Source organism: Giraffa tippelskirchi, chromosome 13, assembly GCF_054371585.1.
Source record: "Giraffa tippelskirchi isolate mGirTip1 chromosome 13, T2T-mGirTip1v1.2.pri, whole genome shotgun sequence".
NCBI classification, from domain to species: domain Eukaryota; kingdom Metazoa; phylum Chordata; class Mammalia; order Artiodactyla; family Giraffidae; genus Giraffa; species Giraffa tippelskirchi.
Window position 1 is genome coordinate 9,199,813 of NC_137287.1, and position 19,694 is coordinate 9,219,506.

At 54.9% G+C, this 19,694-nt stretch overlaps 1 protein-coding gene across 3 annotated transcripts in view; it reads left to right on the forward strand.

The window, feature by feature from the left end:
- Positions 1-19,694, forward strand: part of GTF2IRD1 (GTF2I repeat domain containing 1) — a 112,294-nt gene that overhangs the window by 48,140 nt on the left and 44,460 nt on the right. For all 3 annotated transcript variants that reach the window (XM_081557985.1, XM_081557984.1, XM_081557983.1), the window contains exons 8-14: positions 2,007-2,090; positions 7,263-7,446; positions 12,676-12,701; positions 13,601-13,709; positions 14,547-14,584; positions 15,188-15,268; positions 16,078-16,167. In XM_081557985.1, coding sequence (XP_081414111.1) covers positions 2,007-2,090; positions 7,263-7,446; positions 12,676-12,701; positions 13,601-13,709; positions 14,547-14,584; positions 15,188-15,268; positions 16,078-16,167 — 612 coding nt within the window. The remainder of the gene's footprint in view (positions 1-2,006; positions 2,091-7,262; positions 7,447-12,675; positions 12,702-13,600; positions 13,710-14,546; positions 14,585-15,187; positions 15,269-16,077; positions 16,168-19,694) is intronic.

A 19,694-nucleotide genomic window follows, 5' to 3' on the forward strand; every position in this document is an offset into this window, starting at 1 on the left:
TGGGTCAGGAATTCAGGAGCAGTGTAGCCAGGTGGTTATGGTTTTGCTATCTCTCATGGGGCTGTGATCATCTGAAGGCTCAGTTGGGGCTGGAGGATCCACCTCAGGCTCGCCCATGTGGCTATTAGCAGGATTCGTATTCCTTACTACGTGAGCCTCTACAGGGCTGCTTGAGTACCCTCACAGTGTGGCAGCTGGCTTCCTGGAATTAGTGATCGGAGAGAGTAAGGAAGGAGCCATGTGTCTCTTATGACCCAGCCTCAGAAATCACTTGTCACTTCTGCCATGTTCTACCCATTAGAAGCTAGGAACTTGGGACTTTCCTGACGGTCCAGTGGTTAGGACTCCTTGCTTCCACTGCAGAGGGCACAGGCTCAGTCCCTGGTCAGGGAACTAAGATCCCGGAAGCTGCATGGCATGGCCATAAAAAAATGAAGCCAAGAACTTGATCCAGTTCATACTCAAAAGGGAGAGAGAGGAATTAAACTCTACCTCGTGAAGGAACAGGTGTCCAAGAAATATGTGGCCAGATGGACAGATATTTTTTGTTTTAATTTCAGGCCCTTCAGGCAAGGGAGAGGCTCCTTAAGAATATATTTATTTATTCATTTGGCTGTGCCAGGTCTTCGTTGCAGCATGAAGGATCTTGAGTTGCGGCACGTGAACTCTTAGTTGTGGCTTGTGGGATCTAGTTCCCTGACCAGGGATCGATTCCGGGCCCCCTGCTTTGGGAGTCCAGAGTCTTAGCCCCTGGACCACCAGGGAAGTCCTGTGGACACATTTTTAAAATACCACGCAGTATAGGGGATGGGAAAATGTGAAATTCATTTATACCAAAAAAAGGATGAAGTAAGACTTTGCAGCAACTTTGCCTTGTGGAGGTCTCAGCCTCACTTCGATACAAGGTTCGTTAAGAAACCTCATTTCCTGGGATCAGAATGGAGACCCCTGACTGCCCCCAAACAAGGTCAGCCAGGAAGGGGGCCTGGATGTCCAAGCAGAACAGCCTTGTAAGAGGCCATCGTGGGCAAGGGATCCAAGCTGAGACAGATTCTCACCAGGTACTAGCTGGGTGATCTCAGGCAAGTTACTCAGCCTCTCTGAGACTCAGTTTTCCCACCTACAAAATGGAAATAACGCTTCATTTGCTATCTATGTTTACAGATTGTTCTGAGGGATTAACTAGGATATTGCATGCTAAATTGCTTCTGTCATGTCCAACTCTTTGCGACCCCATGGACTGTAGCCTGCCAGACTCCTCTGTCCATGGGATTCTCCAGGCAAGAATACTGGAGTGGGCTGCCATTTCCTTCTCCAGGGGATCTTCACCCAGGGATTGAACCCACATCTCTTACATCTCCTACACTGGCAGGCGGGTTCTTTACTACTAGCGCCTCCTGGGAAGCCCCAACTAGGATGTTACATATGTATAAAGTATTTAGTACAGATAGCTACTTAATAAATTAAAGATGTTCCTTTTATAATTTTAATGAACCAAGTGATCTCTTTAGTGATTCATGCTAAATTGAGGCAGAGACTTTGCGTTTATGGGAGAGGCCAGCAGGGCTGAGGGTTCGAGGGACACCGACAAGGCCAAAGCTGAGTGCGAACCCGGGTGCATCAGACATGAGGGTTAGGTTTTGAAGGTCGAGACTCAGGAGAGGCCCAGGATGGACTCTGCATAATATGCACTGCCCATGGGATGGACCAGGGGCTTCCCAGGTGGCTCAGTGGGTAAAGAATCCACCTGCAATGCAGGAAACACGAGTTTGATCCCTGGGTTGGGAAGATCCCCGGGAGGAGGAGGGCATGGCGACCCCCTCCTGTATTCTTGCCTGGAGAATCCCATGGGGAGGAGCCTGGCAGGCTGCCGTCCATGGGGTCGCAGTCAGGCAGGACCGAAGAAGCTGAGCACACATATGCGGTGGGTGGACAGAGGCAGCGGCCTCCAGACCGTGGGGTCCCTGCTCGGACGGGCCTCACTTGTCCCTCCTGTGTTTTGATAGAGAAATGGGACGCCTTCATAAAGGAAACGGAGGACATCAACACCCTGCGGGAGTGCGTGCAGATCCTGTTTAACAGCAGATATGGTGAGTGGGCGGCACGGCCCGCGGGGTGGCCCCGGCAGCGCGCTGAGCAGCTCATTATGTGGCGATCACTCGTGTTCCCCAACATGACAGCGGGAGCCATATGCTGGCACCCGCGCGCCGTCAACGCGAATGTCATCTCCTGTCTGGGGAGGGGGTGGTTGTGTCAATATTTCCCTTCCAGATTCCCGGGGGAGGGCAGGACTGATGGCATAGCCCCAGACTTTGACGCACCTGTGGGAGGCAGGCCGGAAGCGTGGTGGGGCGACTGCCCATCTGGGGACCATCCATAAAAATGTTTGTCGGCCTCGCGTGCCCACAAGTTCCCCGTGGCACCATGCCATATCCTGCCACCTCACTTGTGCCCCCTTCCTGGCGTGCCCCCTGCCTGGCAAACCCTTTGCAGGTTTTTCGGACCAGACTCCTTACTTATTCATCAAAACTCAGTCTGGGCCCTTAAAACCCTGATGGTTTCCTCTCTGTTCCGTGTCGCATGCTTGATGCACCAGGACACGAATACCGTGTCAGCTCACGGTATTCTGGGACACAGACACAGGTGGTAACCGGGGCCAGGGCAGGGGGTCTTCCACATGGTGGTGCTTCAGCCAAGTGTGCAGGGCAGCCACTGGTTGGCTCGGAGGCAAGGGCCAGACCTGTAAACTCACGCTGAGACCTGGGATCGCCAAGTCCCCTCCCACACCTGATCCCCTTTGTCCCCTCTGCAGTCCCGTCTCACTCTCACTGATTGGCTCAGCCTCTGTTGAGCTCTGCCTGTGAGCCCCACTCACTGATCAGCTGCAGTGTGGCCCTGGCCAGGGTGGGATGAGGTGACGCAGGTACCCACAGATCACTCGGCTTGCAGCTGTGATGTCACTGAACTCACTGGCATCGTGCAGCCCCCCGGGGGTGGCCCCTCTGCATGAGGAGACCAGAGGAGGAGGCTGGGGGGAGGGGCACCACCCAGAGCTACAGGGACGGAGAGGAGGGTCCGGAGCCTTGGGAACTGCTGCACCTGTGGGGTCAGGCGAGAGCACTGCCCTGGGAGTCCACGGCCACTTGCCAGATGCCCTGGAGTTGCCCAGGCCTCCCTAACCTTGGGCTTCTCACCATGACCAGACTGGCCCCAAATCAAGACGGCTTCACTGCCCTCCCTCCCCTCCTTGTTGTTGTTCAGTCACTAAGTTGTGTCTGACTCTTTTGTGACCCCATGGACTGTAGCCCTCCAGGCTCCTCCGTCCATGGAATCCTCCAGGCAAGAATACTGGAGTGGGTTGCCATTTCGTTCTCCAGGAAGGTCGCCATCTTCCCGACCCAGGGATTGAACCCGAGTCTCCTGCTTGGCAGGTGGATTCATGACCGCCCTGCCACCTGGCCAGCCCCTCTCCCCCGCTGCTTGGCTTAAAAAAAAAACAAAAACCCTCTTTCTCTGCTCACAACACTTCTAACAGCAGAAATCTGTGTTTTCCACGCCATGCAACCCTGCAGTTCTCTGTGGACACCAGCTGGGGGCCCTACATCTTGATGCAGTTCTGACCCTAACTCCCCATAGTTACAGACACGCCCCACCAAGGTTAAGGGCTCAGTCCCCCTACTGCACCCCTACTTCAGACAACATTTGCAAGTAATGGGTCCCCAGGGTACCCACACTTCTGTCCAACTTGCCTACCCATCTGTAGTTCCCACAACCCCCTCCAGGGATTTGGCAATTTGCCAGAAGGATTCCCAGGTGACTCAGTGGTGAGGCATCTATCTGCCAATGCAGGAGGCGCAGGAGGTGTGGGTTTGATCCCTGGGTCGGGGAGATCCCCTGGAGGAGAAATGGGAACCCACGCCAGTATTATCACCTGGACAGAGGAGCCTGGTGGGCTATAGTCCACGTGGTCTCAAAGAGTCGGACACGACTGAAGCAACTAAGTACACACACACACACACACACACACACACACACACACACACATACATACACACACACAGCAGAGTTGAAGATCACATGTGTATTTACTATATCACACGTCGCACTTGCTTCTTCTCTTTTTTTAAAAAAATTAATTTTATTTATTTATTTTGTCTGTGCTGGGTCTTTGTTGCTGCGAGGCTCGGGGGCTGCTCTCTAGATGTGGTGTGTGGGCTTCTCATCGCGGTGGCTTCTCTTGTTGCGGAGCACAGGCTCTATGGCACAGACTCAGTAGCTGTGGTGCACAGGCTTAGTTGCCCGGAGGCATGTGGGATCTTCCCAGATCAGGGATTGAACCCATGTCTCCTGCATTAGCGGGTGGATTCTTCACCATTGAACCATCAGGGAAGCCCCCTTTCTTCCCTTCATTTTTGTTCTCACTCATTGACCTGTTGGCTCACTTCTCAGTCATGCGTTTAGAGCTCCCGACCTTGTGCCAGGCACTCAGACCAGCTGTGATCTCAAGGTGCTTCAGCAGGTGCCTAAAGATGTGTCTGTGGTGGTACGCGGTGGTATACGGTAGTATGTGCTGGTGTATAGTAGCGTGCATGGGTGGGGGGCTTTAGAAAGGGAAGACGACTCAGAGCCAGGCTTGGGGAGTCAGGGGTGGCTTCCTGGAGGAGGTGTTCCTTGATCCACCCTGGGGCTGGGGAGGCTTGAGTCACGTGGGCTTAGTGGGCTGGGCCATCCGGGTTGGGGTGGGGCTGAGCGAGGCCTGGTACTGCAGAGGGCTGTCAGCACCTGAGTTTCTCTCTTTCCTCCCCAGGCAGGTGGGAGCCGGATAGGGGAGCAGGGAGAGGGTAGCTGGGGAGGGCTGGCTCCATCTGCAGTGGGTGGGTTCTGCCCTCACCACGCAGGCACGGCAGCTGCCAGTCTTTAGCCTGTTGTGTTTGCTGGCTGTTTCCAGAATGTTGCGCCTGTCCCAGAGGCCAGCACCTAGGCCCACCACAGTGGCCAAATCCAAGGAGGAGTGTTGGGGTTGAAGTGGTTGAGACCTCGCCCTTCCTCAGGCCAGGGCTCCCTCTGAGCTATCCCTTCGGCTCCCCAGGGGAGAAGCTGCCCCCCATAAGTATTGGGAGACCCTCTGAGTAGGTGGGGACATTGTCTGGATGCCTGGATCATCCTGCAGACCCAGGACTTGCAGATCTTCCTCCTGGTTCCCACCCCCGCCGTTTCAACTCCCAACTCTGGGCGAAGTGGGCCAGTGATGAGGCTGGGGGTGCAAAGAGAAAAAAACAGAAAAGGAATGCGGGGACCCCAGCCTTCAGGAAGCCTCACCGTCCCTACCACTGAGGAGAGGTTGAAATGACACAAGGGTCCAAGGATTGTACATGGGGGCTGCATCCTCCCCTTCCAAGCAGTCAGCAGCTGGGGCTTCTGCGAACCAGATCTCTGTCCGGGCTGCTGGCAAGACAGGCCCAGCAAGTCAGATGAACTCGAGTAGAGTTGGATTTACATAGACTTGAAAAACCCAAGAACCCATCACTCAAATACCGAGGCTGGGGGATGGCTAGTGATGCTCGGGAACCGGTGGGGAGGCAGGGAAGAAATGGTTTGACAGTTGCTGAGATTTCGAGGGTTTAATTAGACAACGAGCCAAGTGTGATCTTCATAGTGGGATCTGGCTGCCAAAGCCACCAACGCAGACCTGGGCTGCGTCAACAGAGAAACAGTCTTGGCGGCGCCCCAGGGATCATCCCAGACAGGGACTCTGCCCTGCCCAGGTCCTGGAGTAGCTAACGGCAGGGAAGGCAGTCCAGATCTGGGCTGGCACTTGTCTGGATGCAGATGAAGCCTGGTGTGACCCAAGGAGCCAGGGATGAAGAGCGGCCTGAGGGGCAGAGGGGAGGTGGCGGAGCCTTGGGACAGGTTGGAGACATTCTTGGGTGAGGCAAGAGCGAAGCAGACACCTGGGCCAGCTTTGTCTCCCAGGCTTTGGGGCCCCATGATAGCACCATCAAGCACATACTAGGCATTCAAAACTAGTGGGTGAGAGAATAAATGAAAAGGAGGAGCTTAGGGACTTCCCTGATGGCCCAATAGTTAAGAATCCACCTTGCAATGCAGAGAACGTGGGTTTGATCCTTGGTTGGGGAGCTAAAATCCCACATGCCATGGAGCAGCTAAGCCCGCACGTCTCAACTACTGAGCCCACGCATCACAAGGAAGCATCCTGCGTGCCACAACTAAGACCCAATGCAATCAAATCAATTAATTAATTTTTTAAAATACTAAAAAAGAGCAGAAACGAGAAGCTGGGGTGTATGAGCGACTGAAATGGCAGGACCACACCAAATGGTCTGGAAGAAAAAAACAAGGAACCACTTCCCAAGCTCAGATTCCATCTACGCTGCTGTTGGCGAAGCTGTCAGCTTCCAGCGGCGTCTCGTCTACGTCACTGACGAGTGAGCGGAGTACTGGGCCCCTCCCTGGAGGAAAGGGCATGCCTGTATGACCGGAAGCATCTTGCCAAGAGCCCACCATGAGCCTGGAAGCTTCCTGAAGCCTCTCATTCACTCCCAGACACACAGGGAGCAGCTACTGTGTGTCCTTCCCTAGTTCAGTGCCAGACAGTGAACCAACACACAGATAAATATGTTTGTAACATCACGTTATGATAAACGTGGGATGAAAACCAAAGCAGGGTGGGCTAGGGAGGGATGGAGGGTGCTGCTTTAGGCTGGTAAGGTGACAGTTGAGCAGATGCTTGAATGGAGAGAGGGAGGGAAGAAAGGCTATTGTGATCTGGAAGAGGAGTGTCTGAGTAGACAGAAGAGCAGGTGCAAAGGCCCTGGGGTGAATGTGTGCCTGGCGCATTAGGGAAGCAACAGGGAGGCTGGAGAGGGACTTCCCTGGTGGTCCAGGGATTACGACTCCACCCTCCAATTCCTGATCGGGGAACTAAGATCTCACATGGCCAAAAAAAAAAAGAAAGCTGGAGAGACTAGGGTGAGCAAGCAGAGAGTGGTGAAAGGTGGGAGATAAGGTCCGAGGTTCTGGTCACATAGGGCTTTGTGGGACTTTGACTGTTGCTGAGTAAGATGGGAGACTATGGGCTTTTCTAAAAAAGCCGAGTGACATATTTCAGGAGGATCCCCTCTGGCTGCTGTGTGGCCAGAGTGGTTGGTACTGGGAGGTGGGAGGTGGTGATGACCAGGCCCTGGGGCCCCGCATGTCCCACAGCCTCCATCCTGCGTTCAGCCTTGCCGTTGCCCTTCCAGCGGAAGCCCTGGGCCTGGACCACATGGTCCCCGTCCCCTACAGGAAGATCGCCTGTGACCCGGAGGCCGTGGAGATCGTGGGCATCCCAGACAAGATCCCCTTCAAGCGACCCTGCACCTATGGAGTCCCCAAGCTGAAGCGGATCCTGGAGGAGCGACACAGCATCCACTTTGTCATTAAGAGGTAGGGGGCGGGGTGCAGGGGAGCCTGGACTCGGGGTACCAGAGTGGCAGGGCTGGGCAGGGGGCAACAACAGGCATGAAGTGGGGCCCTGGGGTGGTGACAAGGGGTTGGGGTGAACGAAGGGATTCTCTGACAGTTGTGTGGCCTCCTCCTTCTGGCCTCTTCTGAGAATGAAATGGAAAAATGGAGGCACGGTGCCTGGCCCAAGTGGGCACTTGCCAAGTTTTTAGACGTGTTTTCCTGCCCCTAAAGAAGACCCGAGGGTTTCATGTTGCTGCAGTGGTGAAGAATCCAACTGCCAATGCAGGAGACGTGGGTTTCATCCCTGGGTCAGGGAGATCCCCTGGAGGAGAAATGGCAACCCACTCCAGTATTCTTGCCTGGGAAATCCCATGGACAGAGGAGCCTGGCAGGCTACAGTCTGTGGGGTTACAGAAGAGTCCGACATGACTGTGTATCTAAACAATGAGAATAAAGAAGACCTGAAGCCTTTGCCCTTAACTGCCTTCAAATGGGGGCCCACTTGAGCTCAGGTGGGACTGGGCCAGCCTCTTGGCTTCTGCACCTCCCATTGGGTGGCCCTGCCCCTCCCTCCTAGACCTAGACCTACCACCCACCCCGCCTTGTCTCCCAGCTCCCACAGGGGGCCTTGCCCTCACATCCGGCTCAACTCACTGCCGAGCCAGCGTCTCCAGGCAAGGCCAGACTTCCTGGAATGCTTCTTCCTAAATAGTTAGAGATGAGGGGGAGGGGGCCAGAGGCCATTCTGTCCAGCCCCCTACCTCCAGCGGCACTGATTGCATTGGCCCCCTCCCAGGCATCTGTTCTGGGAGCTCTCTGGGGGTGTGCTCCCACCGTATGCGTGGACTCACGTGCCTGCTTGCATGTTTGATGTGCTAGACTGTAAGCTGGGGCTGTGGCTCGTTGCCGAATCCCCAGCACCCACAGCAGTCCCTGGTATGTACGAGATGCCAATACCTATCTGTGGAACAGATGGATGGATGGATGGATGGATGGATGGATGGATGGATGAAGTGCTTGTCCAAATTTGGACTCGCGCCATCTGATTTCTTAGAGCTTAGGAAATAAACAGGGTCATGGGAGAAAGGAAAAATGGTGTGGGGGGGGCGGTGAATACCTTTTGAAGGTGGTCAGGGGGCCTCCGAAGGTCCCATCGGTTAAGCCAGACCTGGAGGCTGAGAAGGGCTACCCGCACCCAGCTGGGCAGTGTCTGGGTGAAAGAATTGACCTCAGTGCGCACCCCAGACGCCCGGGGTGCCAGAGGGTGGGGATTGTCTTTGAGAGCGTGGAATTGTTCTGGAGCCTTGGGAAGGACCTCTGTAGGGTTGCTGGATGCCAGCCTGGCTCCTAGAATGGACTTTAGGGAGCAGAGCGGGAGACTGGTGTGAGGAGGTGACAGCAGCCGCAGGCCTGGTCGGCATGATGGGCGGAGGGAGAGAAGTGGCTGAATTGGGGATCAAATCTGAGCAGTGATGCCGATGGGGTGTCCAGGTGGGTGGATCGTGGAAATGGGGTTGGGGGCAGGAGAGAAGGATCACCCCCACATGGCTGCTTGAGTTCATCTTGGAGATGCTCAGGAGATGAAATTTTCAGAGGCCCCACTGAGAGGTCGGAAGCTCAGGTCTGAGCTGGAGATAGAAATCTGAGAGTTGCTGACTTCCCTGGTGGTCCAATGGTTAAGACTCCACTCTCCCGGTGCAGGGGGCTTGGGTTCAATCCCTGGTTGGGGAACTAAGATCCCTTGTGCCACGCAGCATGGCCAAAAAAGAAACTATAAGAAATCTTGAGAGTTGGCAGTGTGGTCCAGGAAGGGATCACAGGGCAGAGGAGAGAAACAGAGGTGAGAAGAGAAGAGAGCCCACATTGGACCCTGGGATCCCCATGTTAGAGGCTGGGGTCATGAAGAAGAGGGGTCGCCAGCAGAGGAGGCTGAGCATGGCCCAGAGCTCGGCAGGCATCTCACTGCCACTGAGGGTGGTGACTCCGAAAGTCAGCTCTAATGTGGGGGACCCCCCCCCCAGAACCCTTCACCGTGTAACCGCTCCCAGGGTACCACGCTGTCATCCATCAGCCACCTCCATACACACCTTGGTTTCTCTCCACCTTCCCTCTTGGTTCTCTGAGCTCCTGCCGCCTCACCTGTCTCCATCCTTTGCTGAAACCCTTCCCTCTGCCTAGAGCTGCTCCCCACCCTCCTTCCCACCTGTCTTGTCTTTCAAGGCTCCCTTTCCTGCCTGGAAGCCATCCCCTGTCTTCAATCAGAAAGAATTTACCCCTCCAGCAGCAGATGGCTTCTTCCCCACCATCAGCGCCCGCACCAGCCCACCATCACACGGGTGGCAGTGGGACCACCTCTGAGCCGCCTCTTGTGCCCTTTGAACCCCTCTCCCCAGTGCGGGGATCCCACTTGATAAATCACTCTGGAGGTGAATTGAAATCAAGCGCCCTTCTTTCGGGAAGTGCCTACTGTTGTCTAGCTTAAATCTCTCTTGCTGCTGCCTGGGTCCTTTGCCTTCAGTTGATTCCTGGTAGCGAGGGAGAGGGAGCAGAAAGAAGCAAGGACACCCCAGTGATCCTTTCTTTACGTGCCTGACAGTGGTATTTGCATCCTCACTGTGACTGACCTTCATCTCCCTCTATCCAAACTGTAGTTCGTTTAATCCTTCACTAGTATTTGCAGGCGCTGCTGCAGGCCGAGCCCTTCACTGAGCTCTACTGAGGACCTCGTGAAACAACAGGCACAGTCCTCACCTGCCCCCAGGAGTGATGGTCACTCCTGTGATGAATCCTAGGAGAATCAAAACAACATGTTTTCAGGTGCAGATGTGATGGCATCTGAGCAGCAAGCCTGTGGGACTTCCTGGAGGAAGAGGCTTGGAATCAGGCAGACTGGGCTTGAAATCACATGCTGTGTGATAAGCTTGAATAGCACTTCTCTTCTAAGCCTCGGTGTCTTCATTTGTAAAAACAGATAATGGTGCCCAAACCCCCCATTGACATAGTCCAGTGGCTAAGACTCTGTGCTCCCAACGCAGGGGGCCCGGGTTCGATCCCTGGTCAGGGACCTAGATCCCATATGCCACAAGAAAGAATTTGCATTCACAATTAAAGATCCCACATGCCGCAACTAAGTCCCAGCACAGCCAAACAAATATTTTTTTTAAAAAATGATGCCCCACCTTTCAGGTTTTTCTCAACCTAAAATGAAGAGGTGGACCTAACATACCTGGCCTGTCTAGATGCTCAATAAACACAAGGCCTTCCCCTTGACCTCATCTCCCTCCGTATAGAAGAGTACTTAAACATATCCGTGCTGACAACCTAAGTTTGAATGGCCCTATCATTTCCCAGCTGTGTGTCCTTGGGCAAGTTACTGAACTGCTCCATGCCTCACTTGCCTTATCTGTAAAATGGGGCCAATGATTGTTCAAGCCTCATAACACTGATTGGAGACTAAATGGATGTGAGGAGGGAGCTTAGGGGCTTCCCACGTCAGACCTTCTCCCTGTCATCTGCCCGCTGCTTCCAGTTCTACCAGGAGCTGCAGGCCAAGGTCTCGAGCCCCTTCCCTGTGCTCCCTGATAAGTAAATGTGACCACAGATCATAAAACCGCCATTAATGCTGGTGGCCTCCCATCACTGGGAGGGGCTGAGGAAGTGGTTCAGAGAAGAAGGCAGGTGTCCCCAGAATTACTCCCTGTGGCTGCTTCTCAGCCTCGGGACCCCGACAAGTATGAGCCTCCAGGGGCATCAGAGGAACCGGAGGCCTCTCAGAATAAGAGAAGGCGTCTTGCTTGGAGGCTCACCGCCCCGGCCACCCAGCCTCTGCCTTGTCTCACCAACCTTTTTGCCTTTCTTTGAATTTCCCTCTGGGTCTGCCTTGGGCACTGTCGGGTCCCGTTGTATTTCGACTCAGACATCCCTTCAATTTTGGGCTTTCCTGGTGGCTGAGAAGGTAAAGAATACACCTGCAATGCGGGAGACCTGGGTTCAACCCCTGGGTTGGGAAGATTCCTCTGTAGAAGGGAATGGCAACCCACTCTAGTATTCTTGCCTAGAGAGTCCCACGGACAGAGGAGCCTGGCGGGCTATACAGTCCATGCGGCTGCAAAGAGTCGGACACGACTGAGCGACTAACATACACACACATCCCTTCATTTGTCCCATGTCACCTCTGCAGCCTGAGTTTAGTGCCCAAAGCCCTGGTCCCTTGTCCAGCCGCTCCTTGGCACACAGGCTATACTGCAGCCACCCCCCTGCCCCCCGACCAGCTGTGGGAAGCTCCTCAGCGTGCTGGAGCAAAGCAGAGAGAACAGCAGTCCTGGAGGCAGGCAGTTAGCCTTGCCAACCTTTACTCCATCCTTTTCCTGGAATAAGAATTCCAGGTGTCTTATCAGAATGACTCAGGAGTCCCCGAGTGGCCCCTGGGCCATCAGCCGTCCCCGCTCCAGTCCGTTCTCTGTGTGCTGATGGAGTGATCCAAGGGTGCCATGCCCTCCTGGAGGCTCCCTGTTGCCCCTGGGGTAGAGACCACCTGCCTGGGCACAGCGCTGCAGGCTGGTCACCTCCCACGGGACACCTCCCGCTGGCCACGTGGAACTGCCAGCCCTCCCCCATGTCTCTACCTGGACCACCTCTCAGGCCTCTCACCTGAGCGCCTCATCCTCAACTCCATGAAGTCTTTTCCAATCCCCTCCCTGCTTGGGTCCCCTAGGCTTCTGAGACACCCCTGAGAGGTCCCATGCGTCACCCTGCAAGGCTGCAATCTGGGACAAGCCTGGCCTGTGCTGGGGGATCGGGGTCTCCTGTCGCTGAGACCCAGGTATTGGTGGGTAAAGGCTGCAGAGCCCTGGTGGGAAAGAGGTGTGAGTTATCCACCAACTATGGCCAAGGAGAACTGGGGGCTGGAGGAAGCCCCCCCTCAACGTCCCTGGGTGTCGTGATGAATAGGTTGGACCCTCTGGGACTCCCCAGGGCCTGGCCGATGGATGCCTTCCCTGACTGTGGAGAAATGGTTTGGGGTGTCTGGCTTTTGGGGGGTATCTGGTCTGGTCCACTCTTCTGGACCGTGCCCTCTCCTGCCCCCATATGTGGCCAGCCCAGTGCCCAGGTCTGCAGCCATAGCCGTGCATGTGGGACTAGAGTGACCATCACGGAGGGGACCTGAGCCCGGCTCCCCTCTCATGCCTTTCTCTCCTCTCTCCCCAGGATGTTCGACGAGCGAATTTTCACAGGTATGTGTGGGGACCGTCCAGTTCGTTCTAAAGCCGCCAAGCTGATGCCCCTGAGTGCCTGAGCTGCTGTCACACCAGACCCTGGGGTGGGAAGGGAGCCTGGGGGTGGCTTCTGCATTCTGGGGCAGACATGGGGGGCCCCCAGCTCCCAGGTGCAGACAGACTATCAGGACACCCAGCCCCAGACGTTGCCAAGTGCTAACATGTGAGAGGTACTATCCTCAGCTGTTAGCATTTTTAACTTTATTTTAGTTTTCAGTAGTCCCTCAAGTGGATTCTGTTCTTTTCCCTGAAGTCCAGCTAGTGAGTTCTGGGGTCTGGATGCAAACCCAAGTGCCCAGGCCTTGAGCAGTGGGTAGGGACGCCTCTCGGGAAGAAGAGGTGGGCTCTGCTGGGTACAGCAAAGGGAGCTTGAATCTTGGGGTGCAGTATATCTGGGTCCCTACCTCCCCCAGCTTTGTGACCTTGGGCAGGGTCATATGGGTCTCAGTTTCCACATCTGTGAAATGGTAAGAGCTCCGTCCTCTGGGTTGGTGCTCTGGGTTCCTGGGATAACTAAATGGAGAGGGTGGTCCTGTAGTACAGCCTTGGGGGACTTGGCCCCTTTCCTAAGGGCTCCCTGAACCCCAGTAGCACATGTGTGGTCAGGGTAGTTGCTTCTGGCTTCTTCCTGCCCTGTCCTCTGAGATCTTCAGCATCCTTACTCCTCATCCCAGGAGGGGCCTCTCTCCCGGGACCCCTTCCCAGCTCAGCTGGATATGGAGACCACAGGGAGGGACGGCGGCCAGGCCACACGTGAGGGGTGCCCCCCAGCAACTGCCCCCAGGCGTCCCCCAGGCCTAGAAGGCTGGAGAGCCTCCGCCCTGACCGCCCTGCCCCTCCCTGGCTCTCCCCACCAGGGAACAAGTTTACCAAAGACCCCACGAAGCTGGAGCCGGCCAGCCCGCCAGAGGATGCCTCTGCGGAGGTGGCCCGTGCTGCCGTCCTGGATCTGGCTGGGACCTCCCGGTAAGGCCATCCGCCGTCCCCACCCCAGCTCTGCAGGGAGGAACAGGGACTGAGGCCAGCTCCCTCCACCTGGACACCCCGCACGGGGCCGTCCCACACAGACACCGCGTGCCCCGCCCCACTGCGGGCCGCGGTGAGAATCTAAAGGGACCCAGAAGGAGCACAGAGACTCCGCTGGTTTTCTTCCACCCAGAAGACTCTCGTCACCCCTCAGGATCTAATCTCAGCAACCTTCCCTGGCACCCAAACTAGACCGGCGTCTGCCCTGCGTGGCCACAAGGCCCCGCACTCCACTCATGGCCTGGTGACCCTTCACCAGTGTCTCCACGGAGGCCCTGAGCTCCTGGGTGCCAGGGATGGGCTGTCTGTCCCAGAGTCCCCACGTCCAGTCCGGTTCTACCCTGATGGTGCTCTGTGAATGAACCGAATCATCCAACCCAGGGCCCTCCCCAGCTTCACTTCCCCCTTCCCCAGAGTCCCAAACCCGCTCCAGGCAGGTGATCCCTACAGCTCTCAATCCCCCCAGCAAGCCCTGATCACACCCCGCCCTGTGCTAAGCTGTGCAGCTCCTAGACTGGCCAAACCCAGGCCTCAGGAGCTCCCAGCTGGTGGGCAGGGTGAGCACCTGGAAGGTCACCCCAGGAGAGGGAGCAGGGCCTTGGCGGGGGCAGCCAGGAGACTGTTGTCCTGGGCGACGGGGACCTGGGAGTCTTGCTGGGGTGGTAGCCGGCGCGGTCAGGGGTGTGTTCTGAATTGACACCCGCCGAGGCGCCCTGACTGCTTGAAGGGGGAAAATGGGGGCTGATGCCATGTCGTTTCTCGACTTCCTTCCCACAGGTCAGACAGGAGCGGTCTCGCCGAAGACTGCGGGCCAGGTAAGGAGCTGGAACCCACTGCGTGTGTCCGGGGCGGGAGGGCATCCACCAGCCCCACTCAGCTGCCTTGGGCAGGAGGCAGCCTCAGACCATGAACCCAGTTCAGTTCAGTTCAGTCGCTCAGTCGTCTCTGACTCTTTGCGACCCCGTGGACTGCAGCACGTCAGGCCTCCCTGTCCATCACCAACTCCCGGAATTTACTCAAACTCATGTGCATTGAGTCGGTGATGCCATCCAGCCTCTGTCGTCCCCTTGTCCTCCTGCCTTCAGTCTTTCCCGGAGGACTAAGGAATTCCTCTGCTCACCACTGTCCTCCCTTCCCAGCTGCAGAGCAGGCTGGGGGCTGGGGAGGGGCACGTGGGGTGTGGTGGCTTTGTGCAGGATTCTAGCATCCCCGCTGCCTCCTTATCCTTGGCGATTCCGGCCTCAGTGGCCAGGTCTATACGTTGCATCTGTCTATTGATCAGACACCAGAGCTGACTTGCCTTTCTCTGGTGCTACTAAGGCGTCCCAGACAGAGGAGTGTTCAGGAGGGACCTGCCTCTCCGGGCCAAGTTCACGCCCCCACCTGACTGGATCCCTCGTCTCCCCCTCGTTTCGCAGGAACCTCCGGGGAGCTGGGTGGGCTGAGACCCATCAAAATCGAACCAGAGGATCCGGATATCATCCAGGTCACCGTCCCAGGTAAGGGCTGATCCTGCCGCCCCAACGTGAACGTTCAGAGATGGAGCAGCTCCCAAAACAGGGGGCCTGGAACCGCCGCAACCAACACGTCCCCTCCCGGGCTGACCCACTCTGTCTCCCAAGCACGTGCCCCAGCCAAGAAGGTGTCTCCAGGCTGCTGTTTCTTGGTCTGGTCTGACCGTGAAAGGGTGCAGCGTTCTGGGTGCTTTCTGCAGCCATGTCTGCCCTCTGGGCTGGGGGTCAGGCCTCTGCTCTGGCCTTCCTTAAGGTCCCCACAGCCATCACCTCTCTGGCCTGGATTCCCTGGGATTTGCAAGGCAGAGTGGGGAGAAGCAAAGGTCATCGGAGGGACTTCCCTGGTGGCCCAGTGGTTACGACTCCACACTGCCAGTGCAGGGGACACAGGTTCAATCCCAAGTCAGGAAACTAAGGTCCCATATGCTGCACAGCCAAAAAGTAAATAAAATAGAATGGAAAAAAAATTTTTAAAAAAAGAAAATAGAAAAGAAGGTCATTGGAATAAGAAGATCTGAGTTTGACTCCACACCTGGATCCCTCCGAGCCTCAGTTTCCACATCTGTGAAGTGGGGGGCATGTCCTTGGCCTCTGGAGGCTCAGTATGGGATAAACACAGGGCTCCAGGCCCCTCGGGCCCCCGCTGGCCCCTGGCATAGCTACCTTCCAAGAGTCCAAGGGAAGGCTTCTTGAAGGGTCCTGCTCTAGGGGCGTGCAAGGCTAGGAGTCCCTGGGGACCATGGCAGGGTGGGACAGAGAGAAGATGCTGTCATCATTTGGAGTTTTGCCTCCAGACCCTTCCCCCGCCTCTGAGGAAATGACAGACTCGATGCCTGGACACCTGCCCTCGGAAGATTCTGGTTACGGAATGGAGATGCTGACTGGTAAGAGATGGGCGGGGCTCCCCTGGTGGCTCAGACAGTAAAGAATCTGCCTGCAATGCAGGAGACCCAGGTTCAATCCCTAGGTAGGGAAGATCCCCTGGAGAAGGGGATGGCAACCCACTCCAGTGTTCTTGCCTGGGAAATCCCATGGGCAGAGGAGCCTGGCAGGCTGCGGTCCATGAGGTCACAAAGAGTCGGACACGACTGAGCAACTAACAGTAACAGAGTAAAGAGATGGGCTGGAACCCACCTCCCTGGGATTTTTCTGGGTATTGACTGCCCCCCTTAGAAGAAACTCAGTATATGCCTGACTCCCTTTCTGAAAACTTGAAATAGGCTCTGAGTTATATTCAATTTGGTTACTTTGTCTTTCCCAGGAGCTCCCATGTGGATAAATTTGTTCATTTATTCAGTAACTATTTATTGACACCTGCTGTGTACCAGGTCCCATGAAAAGTGCTGGGGACAGAGCAGTGAGCCCAACAGACCACAAAGTCTCTGCCTTGCGGGCTGACGTGCCAGTGCAGGAAGACAGATAGTAAGCAAATCAATAAGAAAAATAGGGAAATTCCCTGGCGGTCTAGTGTTCAGGGGGCTTCCCTGGTGGCTCAGATGGTAAAGGGTCTGCCTGCAGTGCAGGAGACCCTGGTTCGATCCCTGGGTCAGGAAGATCCCCTGGAGGAGGGAATGGCAACCCACTCCCTTGCCTGGAGAATTCCATGGATAGAGGAACCTGTCGGGCTGCAGGCCATGGGGTCGTGAAAAGTCGGGCACAACTGAGCACGCACACTCACCCACTCTGACCGTGGGAGCTGAGAATAGATGCTAGAGGGCTGGAGAGAAAGACACTTGTGATAATTTAGACAAGAGGAATGATTGGGCAGGTGGAGATTAGCAAGGAGAGGGTGGAGTTCTACATGTTTTGTTTTTTGGAAATGTTCAAAACCACAAAAAGTTGAGAATAATTTAATGAATCTCATACGCTCAGCTCCAACCATTATCAACAGATGTTATCATAGGTAATAAGAAATAAGAACTTGAACTTCCTTAGTGGTCCAGTGGTTAAAACTACACACTTCCAATTGCATGGGCTGTGGGTTCAATCCCTGGTCAGGGAACTAAGATCCCATGTGCCATGCGGTGTAGCCAAAATTTTTTTAATTAAAAAAAAAAAGAATTATACGTAGTTAACATTTTTGAAAAGTAAATCATTAGAGAGACAAATAGTAAATTATACAAGATTTGCAGATATGGTGGAAAATTATATTAGTCATTAAATGATTTGAGTTTGGAAAACTCTAATAAGGGCTGCAGGGCCAGGACAGAAAACTTTAGGAAGAGGGCTGGAGTTTGTTACCCTTGCGTGTGATGTCTAGTGTGGGCTTGATGGGGGGATGGGGAGGGGTGGTGTGGGCGGTGGGGGTGTTACTTAAGGACACTGTGCAAAAGCGTAGTAGGTGTATTTCAATGAACAGTGCAAAAAAAACTCATCATGTTCAGTGTGAGAAACAAGTGCAAAAAGATATGGACAATATAGCATTTTTCCAAATTTGAAATGTAAAAATACTATCATTAATGTTTTATTAATATTTTTAAAAAATCATGTGCAAATATGACAAAATGCTCACATATATTCATCCCAGCTGGTGGGTCCATGAAGGTTTGTTAGAATGCTCTGTACGCCTTACTGCACTTTTTAATTTTCCCCTACCAAAAATAAACAAATGACTAGAAAAATAAATAAGAAGGTTTCCTACAGGCCCAGATGGGTGGTGACAGAATAAAGGCAGAGCGTCTCTGCTGCTTGTCTGCTTCCATCTTCCCTGTCAGGGAGAACGGCCTGGAAACAGGAAAGAGTGACCTGGCCCTAGAAGTCCAGTGCAGTAAGGAGGTGTCGAGGGTCCCCAGGTCTGCTGTGGGTGAATGGGTCTCCAGGTAATACCTGAGATCCGCTGTCTATAGGATGTGAGAAGTCATGGCAGACAAAGATGAGCTGACAACAGACTTGGAGATGAGGCTTTGCCCAAAGCAAAAACAGGTGGACTGTGCCTTAGTCCCAGCACAGTTCTGGGACAGATGTCTACATGGGTGACTGTGAGCCCTCAGAAAGGACCCCGTGTGGGGTCATCCACAGAAGTGGGTCGACTCATTATGCCATCAACATTTCCAACTGACCCCGGGCTGGCTGGAGAAGCTCCTTATGACTTTTGTAAACAAAAGGGTTTCGACTCTGAACACAGTTTTAAGTAATGCTTTCAGTTTAAATGAAAGGTAGTTGAGGACTTCCCTGGCAGTTCAGTAGTTAAGACTCCCCACTCCCAATGCAAGGGGAACGGGGTTCGATCCCTGATTGGGGAACTAAGATCCCACATGCCACTCAGCACTGGCAAAAAAATAAAAAAGTTATTTGAATTTCAAGCAAGAAAAGGGGGCTCCAGGGAGATCCCAGCCTCCACGTGGGGAAGGTTTCCCCCAGTGTCCTGGAGGGCTCGGTCCTTCCTTGAACACGTATCGGTGAGACCTTAGGCAGCAAGATTATGCAGATTGCAGATCCCTGGGGAGGAATGGTCCATCCATCCAAGAATGATGTTCCCCATGGCCTTGACAGGCTGGAGCACTGTGCTGAAATGCACAGGAGAAAGTCACAACTCCAGGATGTGTGTTGTGGATTGCATTCGCTGGGGACCAGTCTCTGAGATGGAGCCTAATGTGTGAGGTGTTTATTAGGGGCTGCCCTTGGGATCAGCACCTGGGTAAAGCTGGGGACAGAAGCAGAGGAGGGGACAAGGGAGAAGACAGGAAGCGGGGAGCTGTGTGTGTGGAGCTGGGGGCTGGGCTGGTGATCCGCCTGGTCATCCTCCATCACTGTTTCCAGGAATTGATGTCCGCCCTCAATTGCTGGTCTAGGCAGAGGCAGGTGGGCCCAGCATCCACCGCCCACAACGTACCTGTTTCCCTGATGAAAGTTTAGTCCTAAAGCTCTGGCCCTTTTTAAATCAGGGGCTGAGCAAAGATGAAACCTTCCAGAACCTTCCGGGTTGAGCCCCAAGGCTCTGGCTCGTCTGGTGATCCAAAAAGCAGGCTCCCTTTTTCCCGCATCAGAGAGTGGGGCCTTGACCGCGACAGCTCTCCCTGTCATGGGAGTCCCTGCATCCCTTCTCACCGGGCGTCCCCTCCACCAGCTGGCTGAGAGCAGACCCGGGATCCACCCGCTCCACCCCTCCTCCTTGGCTCAGCCCTGTGGGCTGAAAAGGGGCCGTCCAGGGGTTGGCCCCGCGTGGGAAAGCACCTGGCACCACAGGGCAAGCTTCCTAAGCCGCAGTTTCCTTCTGGTTGTTTCAAGTGTTGAAAATCCCTGTGCCTTCCTCCAGTGCTGGCGTGAAAGAGTCGCTGCTGATGGAGGTCCCACCCCCGGCACCCCACTCCTGCTGTCTGCACTTGGATCTCATCTTCCTGCCAAAGTCTGTCATCTCTTGAGTTTGCAGCCACCCTTCCCACAGACGCGGCTCCCCTCTCCCTGCCTGTTT